General features: G+C 39.4%; 2 protein-coding genes across 2 annotated transcripts; one reads left to right on the forward strand and one right to left on the reverse strand.

Moving 5' to 3' along the window:
• Window positions 1-278: 278 nt before the first annotated feature.
• Window positions 279-5563, forward strand: LOC131323052 (proteasome subunit beta type-1-like). The gene is made up of 7 exons (XM_058354675.1): window positions 279-491; window positions 617-724; window positions 2976-3057; window positions 3319-3448; window positions 3527-3669; window positions 3756-3842; window positions 5131-5563. The coding sequence occupies exons 1-7, from the start codon at window positions 457-459 to the stop codon at window positions 5203-5205; spliced, it is 660 nt and encodes a 219-aa protein (XP_058210658.1). The 5' UTR covers window positions 279-456; the 3' UTR covers window positions 5206-5563.
• Window positions 5564-5594: 31 nt separating this feature from the next.
• Window positions 5595-10232, reverse strand: LOC131323046 (uncharacterized). Its single transcript, XM_058354667.1, has 7 exons — window positions 9981-10232; window positions 9644-9700; window positions 9240-9365; window positions 6598-6667; window positions 6179-6271; window positions 5971-6084; window positions 5595-5853 (listed from the first exon to the last, which is right to left on the reverse strand). Exons 1-7 carry the CDS (start codon window positions 10154-10156, stop codon window positions 5800-5802), a joined length of 690 nt encoding a protein of 229 aa, XP_058210650.1. The 5' UTR covers window positions 10157-10232; the 3' UTR covers window positions 5595-5799.
• Between the last annotated feature and the right edge of the window lie 770 nt (window positions 10233-11002).

Genomic DNA, 11002 nt, shown 5'->3' on the forward strand with positions numbered 1-11002 from the left:
GAACATTAACATATAATGGAGTTGGTACTGGTGGGTCAATACTGGTGGGGGTGGTGCGGAGGTTATGGAGGTTATATGGTGGTGGTACAACAGTTGGGCCGTTGTCTACTGTGTCAACGTAGAGGGGGGCGTGGGGGTTGTATACTATGTAACGTATATGAGGTTTTGGGTATAAGAAGGGCAATTTAGGAAGTTTAGGGGAATTTGTTCGGTTATATATAGCAAATTGTTATAAAATTTTTGGGTTTAGTTTAGCACAGGATACATAAAGCAGTTGCAAATAGCCAGACCCTATAGCTCAGATGACATCGCATGAAACGACGCCGCATTGTCCCTTCTTCCCCCCTGTCTTGTGAGAAAAGAAAAGCCAAAGCCAATATCTTCCCTCTCATGAAAAAGGAGCATTTCCGATCTGTGTGAAGAGCCCTAGTTTTCTCTCTCTCTGATTCAATCACAATGGCAAATTGGTCTCCTTACGACAATAATGGCGGGTCAGCACCTCTCTCTCTCTCTATTGCGTACACATACATACATGCGCAAGTGCTTACATGTATCTTTTAGTTCTCTCTGTGTTTTTCATTCGTTGTCGATGTTTACTGTGCCCTTGTTTGTGCAGAACTTGCGTTGCGATCGCGGGCGCCAATTACTGCGTGATTGCGGCCGACACCCGAATGTCCACCGGTTACAGTATTCTCACTCGTGATTACTCCAAAATCTGTAAATTGTACGCTCCCTTCGTTTATTTTTTTCTTTTATTTTCACTTCAAAAAAAGGGTCACTCACTATACCTGTTTTTCTGGCTTTCTGTTTACTTTGTTTACGAGTTGAAATATTCCCACAGTTTATAGGAATAGTGGTTTAAAATTTGACGATTCACCAAATAAGCAGAAAGACTTATTTTTTGGTGTGTTGTTTGATTGAAACCTTATGTGACTTATGGTTAACTACTTAAAAATAAAATGCAATGTTGGCCCTCAGCTTTTTTTTTTTGAAAATGTCAACCCATTACGAAATGGAGAAGCCCGAAGGCAGACAGATTACATCGTAAAATACAGGATTGAACCAAAACTAACACAAGCTAGACACGAGTACATGCTAACCAAACACTACTACTCTAGGCACCCTTGCCGAAGCAGGCCTGCAACTCGGTTGCCGGACTAGGAGCCCGTCTTCGAAAGTGATAGAGAAGTTTCGAGAGAGAAGTCTCGAGGGACAACAGTCCAACCCCAAACTACGCTCATGATGCAATCTGGTCGGGGACGATATCCAGAAAGCGCTCAAAACACCGGCACACCCATATCTGAAAGCTCAGCGACATTGGCGAACCACCACTGCCGACAACTCACTGACACGGGTAGACCACATCAATGCAAGCCTTGCTAACACTCCAGGCTCCGGCACACGTCCGTCGGCAGCACGACGGGCTCGTGGAACTGCAGCGGAGCAACCAGACACCACCCCCGAATACCAAAACCTTCAACTACAACCCAATCGCACACCAAAATCGCCGGCACAACCCAGGCACACAACGGACATCACTGCAGCTGAAAGCTCCGGTCAACAACAAACCCTAACCTAAAATTATTATCCCACCACCAACACCCACTGGATCTAAAAGCCTAGACCAGTACGGACCGGACCAGGGACACCGGCCGGTAGAAGACCAGGCCAAATGGCTGGTACAGAAGAAAATAAAAACAAAACCCTAACCCCAGAACTCACCTTATTACCACATCAATCGCCCGCCGCTTGCCGGACCACCACTCACTGCCTTCTAGCTCCGGTCCGAACCAGCATCGCCAGACAGCAAGGACGGAAAACCCATCATGAGAGCCGGACCACCGGCTAGAAAAACGGAAGGAAGAGGAACGAAAGAGGGGTGGAAGCGGGGAGGAACGAAGACGGGAAAGCTGGGAGGTGGGGGGAGGGGAGAACGACGACGGGGGGAGGAGGAGGAGGAGGGACTGTTGGCCCTCAGCTGAGGGCTATGAAATTTGAAGATTCCTAAAGGTCCAATTGCATCCCAAAATATCGATCTATATTATACGCAAATGTATTGAGCCACCAAAAGCCTTCAATTCTAATTTCTTGGAAAATTTTCTTTTAAAAAATTTAGAGGAAGAACATGTGGAGAGGGTCGGGGATTTGAGAGAGAGAAATTCCTTGGAAGTGGAGATTGGGAAGTTGGGCTTTACTATATATAGAAGATTTGTTTACAGTGTTTTTTTTTTTTGGAAAAATGATTCTCGCACTCCCTTATTTGATGCATGCACTCATTTTCTCGTCTTTTAGTGGAATAATTGCTCAGAAAAGTTTCACTAAAAAACAAGAAATGGATTGTATATATCAAAATGGGGAGTGTGAAAATAATTGCCCATTTTTAATTGAATTGAGTTCATTTTACTCACATCAAATTGTTAATTCATAAGAGTAGATATATCTTCCCACGCATAGAACGGGAACAACGCTAGTTACAGAATGAAAAAGTGACAGAAACTAGGTATGTACTCGTGATTGCATCTTTGTAGTATCTGTCCGCAAGCTTATGCATAGTGCACACGTTATCCTTGAGACCTGAATATGACTAGTTTGCTTGAGGTTTTATGAAGCCATCTTTTGAACATCTGATCGACGGACGTGGCAAATAAAAAACGCCAGACTTTTTAGTCTCAATGTTGTGGGGTCTTGAGTTGAAAGTTTCTGGACTGAAAACTGAACATTATTGATTCATGAACATGGACATTTGTGGACGAAAGAAATATTTGATAACAAATTAGTGGATGACAAAAGTCTCTGTTACTTCACCCCTTCTGATAATGTGGTTTGTTACAAGGAATTAACATGCTTATGCCATTGTTCTCACGACTTGGACTTACCCCCAACATGGGTAGCTATATTCATATGGAGGAGTCCATTTGCTGAGTAATTTTTTCTGCTGCCCACATATTTCAATTGCATTTACATTGACCTTGCAGAGCAGACAAGTCTGTGATGGCTTCTTCAGGATTTCAGGCCGATGTGAGAGCTTTGCAAAAGGTTTTGGCTGCTAGGCACTCGGTGAGGATTTGAATTTTTCACTATAACCTAATTGTAGTTTCACTTTTCTTCGTAAAGGTGCTAATGAATCAAGCATATAAGTCCACCAGTAGAGGATGGCATATGTCGCCAATTTTTGTTAGACCTCATTTGTGGGTATATCATTAAATATGGAGATTGAACTCATAATTTCTGGTTCTGAATGTGTCTTTTGCTGCCTGAGAGTTGAAAAAAAAGGTCTGCTGGGATTGATATAGTGTTCCTTATTTTCTTGTGACATAGATATATCAGCATCAGCACAACAAGCAGATGAGCTGCCCTGCCATGGCTCAACTGCTCTCAAACACTCTCTACTACAAACGCTTCTTCCCTTATTATGCATTCAATGTTTTAGGTGGCCTTGATAATGAAGGTAAAGTTAACCATCTTTTGGTGCAGTTTTTATCCTCTATTTCATATTAACGTCATCTATATCTCTCCAATATTTCAGGAAAGGGTTGCGTCTTCACATATGATGCTGTTGGTTCCTACGAGAGGGTTGGATACAGTGCTCAAGGTTCTGGTTCTACTCTCATCATGCCCTTTTTGGACAACCAACTGAAGTCTCCAAGCCCTCTCTTATTTCCTGCCAAGGTCTGGTTTTGGCTTTCCATATTTATTCTCAAATCTTCTTCCATGGTTTTATTATACATGCCAGTTTGAACCAAATGATTTTACAGGATGCTGTTACGCCGCTGTCAGAACCAGAAGCAATTGATTTGGTAAAGACTTGTTTTGCGTCTGCAACAGAGAGGGATATATACACTGTAAGCTTCTGCGCCAGTTTACTTCATTAGTTTGTTTATATGAATCTAGGATTTGATGGTAATGCCATCAAGTCTGCAATTTGTCTCTTCCATTAATTTATTTGAAAAATGTACTGAAGAACTTACAGCGAAGGGATAGATTATGTTTCCCTTTTGGTATGTCCTCAGGCAGTTCTTCAAGGAGCAAATAGAAAAATTAGGCTGAAATAAAACAAAAATAGCAAAATTAATTATTGCTTGTCCATTTTAGCTTTGATTCTTTCTTGTGGCTGCTGCTATTGAAGTAATTTTTACTTTCTTAGATCCTATTTTTGGTTTTTGCTCCTACCTGTTTTCTATTATTATTCTAGCTTGCTTTAAGACTCTTTAGGGACATGGTAGTCTCTGCCATTTTCAATAATTGCATAAGCCATATCTCAACATTTTCTGCCATTTTCAATAATTGCATAAGCCATATCTCAACATTTTTTTGTTGTGGCACCACGGTGCCCCTGTTTGGGTGTTGCTTCTAGCTCAAGATATCATCATGTGACAGGATTTTTTCCTCATGATATTCATGGGTTTGGTCCTCCTTTTTGGACATCGCCTATGCTCACTAATTTGTTGACAATTACCGCAGCCATTAGGGTGCTGTAGTAGGAAAGCAGCTATATTTAGCTATGTCTTCTCTCTCACTTGCACCCATCTAGGAAGAAAAAGGGCAAGAATTGCCACTTTGGCAAGGCTGGCTCTTTTTGTTGGACCAAGTCGGCTCCATGGGTTCTCTAAAATTTTGGACAGTTGCACCCTATACTGCTTAATTCACCTTTTCCACTCTTTTTGATCTTAAGATGGGCCATGAAATTGCAATAGATTGGCCCAAGGCAGATGGGTCACACGAAAAGGCACAAAAATAGATTACACGCTTTCAGTTCAGGTTCTATTTCTTAGCAACACTTTTCTGTACTTTTCGGCTGGCTAAAATGAAAGAAACCAAAGGGAAAATGTTGTTTTTCCCATTTTTCTTCAAACAATGTGTGAAAATCTCCAATTGGACACAGATATTGTAGAACACTACCCTAAAATATATTAAGTTTTTTTTTTTTTAATTTCAGCCTTTATTTCTTTTTAATCAGGAAACCAAACTGAATTTCTCTTTCCATCCTTGTCTCATCCTTGACGGATAATATGAGGCCTATGTGGGTACTGGTTATTTGGTTTGGCAGTGATCTTTCGAAACATGACCTTGAGTTTATCTGAATGTCCTTTTTATTTGATTTTCCCTAAGCATGTTCCTAATGTTTTGCAGGGTGACAAGCTGGAAATTATGGTCTTAAATGTTGATGGTATTCATTGCGAGTACATGGAACTCAGGAAAGATTGATCCGTCTCATTCCTGTTGTCATTGCTGCCTTGTTGCAGGATTATTACAGAATGCTTGCTTGAGATGCACATCGATGTAGTTGTAGAGATTATTCTGTGTCCTCACTGCTCATCAATCGCTATCTTTCAGTTTTCATTGAATCAAGTTTGCTCCTCTTTTTCCTGCGCAGTCAACAATGAGTTCTCTACTGGACATGTATTTTCTGTGTTATCAGGTCTTCAGATGTATGTCATTGCCTGGAAGTTATTTCATTGAAAGTATGTTAAAGCCGTGTTGGGTACTAAAGAAACAGATTTGGGAAATGTTTGTGTGAAACTCCGGCTACTTTCCTTATAAAGAACATTTTTCATTCCTTGCACCTTACCCATTTACTGGCAGCAAAGTAAGCATTGATAAGTGAATGTTTTTTCATTAATCCTTGTAAGCTTTGTATGTTGTCAATACAAAGGAAATCAAAATGGTGAACCTCTTGAAAAAAAAAAGAGGGAAAAAGTGCAAAGAGTGAATACCCTCATTGTAATTAACAACAATCTTCTTCCCCGATTATTGATACACCCTAAATGATAGGAAACATTCAGCAATGTGAGCCTTGTGTCAAAAGCTATTTTCTGAAGCCCAGCCCTTCTTCTCCAACTCTAGCCGCAACGCCTGTTACACGACATGAGTCACAACTCAATTACATTGGAGACACGGTTATATCATAATACTCCTATCAAAATGAAAAACGTAACTAGACTAGTGCTGCGGCAGGGATTTGAATTTCACCTTGATCCTCTTTCTATTTGCATCAAAATCAAAGTTTCCTAACCGAGAAGCAGATCGATACTCAACGATCGGTTTCTTGCCAGGAGGGAACCAAAACTCAACATCATCGACAAGCTGATGGAATATGGATAAAATACGGCATCAAAATTGCGCTTGAAACAATTTTATTGTTTACAAAGTTGGATGGGTTAGTATGTTGACAACCTACCCCCAGTATAGGGCTTTCATATTCCACATGCACGTAATCGTCTTTCTTCTCTACAATTCGTGGCTTGGACTTGTCTGCCTTTGTTGATTGTATCTGCAATTTCGGTAGGATGAAATACAAATTGCTCATTCGACTAACTGCAAATGTTTGAATCATTGGAAAGCAAAAGAAGAGAGAAAAACAGGAAAAACATCTGAGTGAAGGAAGCTAAACTACTTGTTTTGCATGGTTCGGTTAGGAAACTGAGAAAAAATATCCTAAGTCAATTTGAAAAACGTTCATTTTGTGGATGGTAAGCATAAAACATGTCAAAAAACATGTATGAGAATTCTATCCCCCTCTCATTTTCCTACATCCACCTCCATCCAAGCGTACATATACAAACAAACATGTCAAGTAGGTACGCATAAACTTCTTACCACTTGAAGAAGCTCCTCCATTGCATCTTCTCTGCTTTTATTTCCTCGTTTCCCCTCGGGATTGTAGTTCCTGTAAATGAGTGCACGCACCAATGCCATATTTTCAACTGCTTGAGTGTCCATTTGTGTTAGACGACAACTCCAGAACATCCCGACAACAAAATGTGCAAACAACGTAACTACCATATGACATATGGGCTAACAAAAAATGCTTTCCCCATGTTTGAAGTGTTCTAGAACCACACTGAAGTAGATTCCACTACCAGCACTTGATTCCACTACCAGCACTTGTCGTTCCCAATCGTATATACGAGACCAGTCAACAGACCGAATTAGGAAGAATCCAATCCGATTCTGATTACCAATATCCAATCCATTGAATCCAAATCCAAAATCCGAAAAACTAGCGGACCGAATTCCGGTATATCCGATCTGACCTGTTTCCGAATAAGATTTGATAATTTTACTTTTGGTTTTTTAGAGTCATATAACATTCCAAGTTTGATGGATTTTTGGGCTTGTATACTTAATTTTAGAATTGGATAAATGAAAGGGATAGGATTATCAGATTGGATATGCAATTTCCCAGATTCGCATCCGAATTGACTTAAATGGACTTGCGAAACGAATTCGGATTTTTTGGTAATCGGATCAGATTCAGACTAAATCCACTCCATTGACCAGCCTAGTATATACTAGTTGAATATACACAATATCAAATTATCCGAACCAAACCTTGCATCTCATTGGGCTATCTACGGTGACCCCTTTAACCGAGCTATCTACAGTGAAACCTTTAACCGTGCACATAATGGAAAAACTAGTACTCCCTCTGCCCTAATTTGTTAGTCCTTTTGTGGAGTTTGTGTCAGTTTTCAGTCACTTATATCTTTTTATAATATTTTATGTAATTTTGAAAGCTTAGTTAAATAGAACTAATATCGATCAAACAAAATCTATATCACATACAAAAACTATTATCAACTGCAGAATATAAACAAGTTTCTATCTGGTGGGAATAGGACAAGAGTCAAACAAATTGGGACAGAGGGAGTAGTACACTTTGAGCAAGTGAATTGCATCATTCAAACAACGTTCTGGTACATTTGAATTTTATCATTCCAGATTTTCTCAAAGCGATACAACTCTTCACCATTAATTTCGATTTTCGTTTTTATGGATCTTATTCCGCTTTCAAAAGCAAAAGCAATGAGAAGACAAAAACACAATCCTTCTCTGTTTGTGTTCATATTGGTAGGAAATAAGTTTTAGATAACTTGTGAAACAATTTTAAGTAATGTCTCCAAATAGAGTATTTTCCAAGGTAAAAAACCCCCTTCAATACCAGTTTGTCAAACTTCTTGTACATACGACTTGTCGTCTTTCCTATTTCCACGTTAAAGAGAGTATCGAAAAGTGGCACCAGACTCTCATTATAAAATCTTCCGACTTCTATCATGGAGTTGTGTTTGAATTTTTTTTGTCCCCTTCCCTTTGATCAAGTTAAGAGAGCAAGGAGAAACGAAATAAGCATGTCTCACAAAATCCTTTTTTATCAGGTACGCAAGAAAACAGATGGGCACAAGTAATTGCACTCGCTTCTTACTTTTCCCTTCCCTAAAAACCAAAAAGCTTATGACAAGTACTGAGCAGTTGGGCTTAAAGCCTACAGCTACGAGTGAATATCGACAATATTTACAACTCTCTTACACAAACCCGAGAACCTGTAATGCTCCTTTATGTATGAATACACATGTAATCGGGGAACATTTACAATAATAGTAGATGGGATGGACCTATCAGCAGAGCCACAAAATGAAAACTTTTATCAGAAGCTAAACAAAGTTCACAAAATTGAAAAATAAGCCAGTTTGAAACTCAATTAAGCAACCCTTGAAGTAACTCGATTTCATATACTTAATCATACTAGCATTCCAACACATATACGTATGATTTAACATCCACGTTCTCGCACCGCTCCAAATCTATAAATTTGGAGAATATGGCACACTTCGAACTTCTGATAGGTTGGGGGAGCCTGTGAGGCTAACTGCACCGTTTAGCTCACTTGCTGCATCCAAAACATTTTCCCCCTTTGGGGACCAATTCTTGCCTTGAGGCATTAAAATGCCTTGCCCTACTGAGACACATCATATGCCCACCAATCCATCAATGCAGTAAGACTTCAATGGCCAATGTCTAAAAGCATGAGCATTCAAAAACCATACTAAATAAACTAAAACTTGTATTAGAGAGATCATGTAGGCGATTGAATAATCAATAATATTTTCAAGCTTCTCACACAAACCCTACAGCCTCTAAATGTCCCTTTATATACGGACACCCAATGTGAATGATACCAACATAAAAATTTAGTCCAAACTCAGCCATGCAACCAATGAAGTAACTTGTTTTCAAAGTATTGAATGATATCAACATCAAAAGACATAATATGCACGTGCCACTCTCAAATCTATGAAGTTGGAGAATAGGGAACACTCGGTAACTTGGCTCATAACATCAAACGTAGCTTAAATTTAGTTGTTTCCACTTACTGGACTTCCCAAACTGATTTGTACAACAACTTTCAATCAAAAAACAAATCAGATAATCACAAGATAAAAGGAGATAGGAGGTCTTACCAAGGTGGGGCATAATGGGTGATATCACTCGTGTTCTCAGACGTTGATATACAGTTCTTAGTAGCTGGGCACAACGCCAGGCTTGGATTGTTCTTCTGTACCCCTAGGTAGTCGGGTTTTGTTCCGCTACATCACATTTCCACCACAAAACCAAAACCCCTTAAAATTTTCAATACCATAATACAAAGAGGTGAATGGGTTGGCCAGGGTTGCTAGTTTTCAACTACCAATGAGTCAATGCCACATAAGAATGTTGTGCCCTGTTATTGTGTGCCTAGACTATTTCTAATACAAATGAACGGTTGTCAAGGATAAAGATAAGCTCATTTCAACCATAGGATAGGATATCTAATTACAGCAAGCTAGGTTGAACCCAGAACTTTGAGATGAGAATAAAAAGATACCTGAAGTTGAAAATGGCCCCAATCAGCGCAACTTCGCTGCTCCTCAGTATTATTTCCCTGTGGAATCGTCGTAATATATAGTTTCAGAGAAATTTACACAGATCCAAATATGACCTACTTTTTTTCTTTTTTTTTGGCAAAATCTCTCAATTATATAAATCCCATCATCAGCTGATGCTTCCAAAAACAGAAAACACCAAAGTTATACTTCCAAAATGGAAAACAAGGCAAACCAAGGTTTGAACCCCCAACAAGACTGACACTCTCAATCTAACATTTGTCTTATCAAAACCACACGAAATGGAAAGAGAGAGAGAAAGAGAGAGCGGAGAAGAACCTGCGTCCCATTTGGTCGTTAGGTTCGTTGTTGTTGTTGTTGTTGTTTTGGCGGTGAGAGAAAATGATTAGGGGAAGAGAAGAGCCAATTGAGCGCTTGTTGTGAATAATTCTGTTACACAAGTAAGATCTACTTGACGGCAAGTACGAGCTCCTTGGCGATGCCATTGAAGCCATTGGTTCAAACTCGCTCCCCTCTCCCTCTCCCTCTCTCTCTCTCTCTCAGGAATAAAGTAAGCTTACCCAAGAAACAGAAATGGTGAGTAGTATTTACTCGAGGTGGCAACTATTCGCAGCTCCGTCTTTTCCCTCTTAGCCTACTACGTTTTGTTTCCGTAAATAATTGTTAAAAATTATACATAATATTTCGATAAATAGCTGTTGAAAACAAGATTATATTTCGGTAATTACATGTCGAAAATATGTTCAACCTCGGTAAACAACTGCCGAACATACATTTTTGATAAATAGCTGTTGAAAAAAATATTATATTTCGGTAATTGTATGCTAAAAATGTATCTCAATTTCGGTAACTAACTATCGAGTATAATTGAAAATTTTTAACGAGCTAATGGAGGAAATACGAGGCTGTGAATAGTCGCTCCTTACTTAAGGCTATTTTATTTTCTTAAGCTTTTCAAGGAAATAAGTAAAGATTTACCTCAAATATGTACTTTGGCTATTCATGTCACAAGTTTGAAGACTTATGCACCCCAAGCAACTCTTCAAATTTTTAACTTTTTTTTAATATATTTTTTCCGCCCTAAAAGACTTGCTTTGTCAAATAAATCAACAATTCACCGATAATATGATTAAATAAAATGAGATGGCAATTTGAAGAATGCTTTCTCTCCCTTTAAAGAGAGAGAGCTACACTAAACGATCCTAAGTCCCGAGTTTCCACCTGATGAACGAGCCTATGACTGTCCTGTTCCTCACTAAAGTCATCTCTGCAGTGGAAGAATTGGCAAAGCCTGTCCAAACTGGTGCGCTCGACAGCCCTTGATCGATTCGTGCAGGTGC

This window comes from Rhododendron vialii, chromosome 1a (assembly GCF_030253575.1).
Source record: "Rhododendron vialii isolate Sample 1 chromosome 1a, ASM3025357v1".
Taxonomy (NCBI): domain Eukaryota; kingdom Viridiplantae; phylum Streptophyta; class Magnoliopsida; order Ericales; family Ericaceae; genus Rhododendron; species Rhododendron vialii.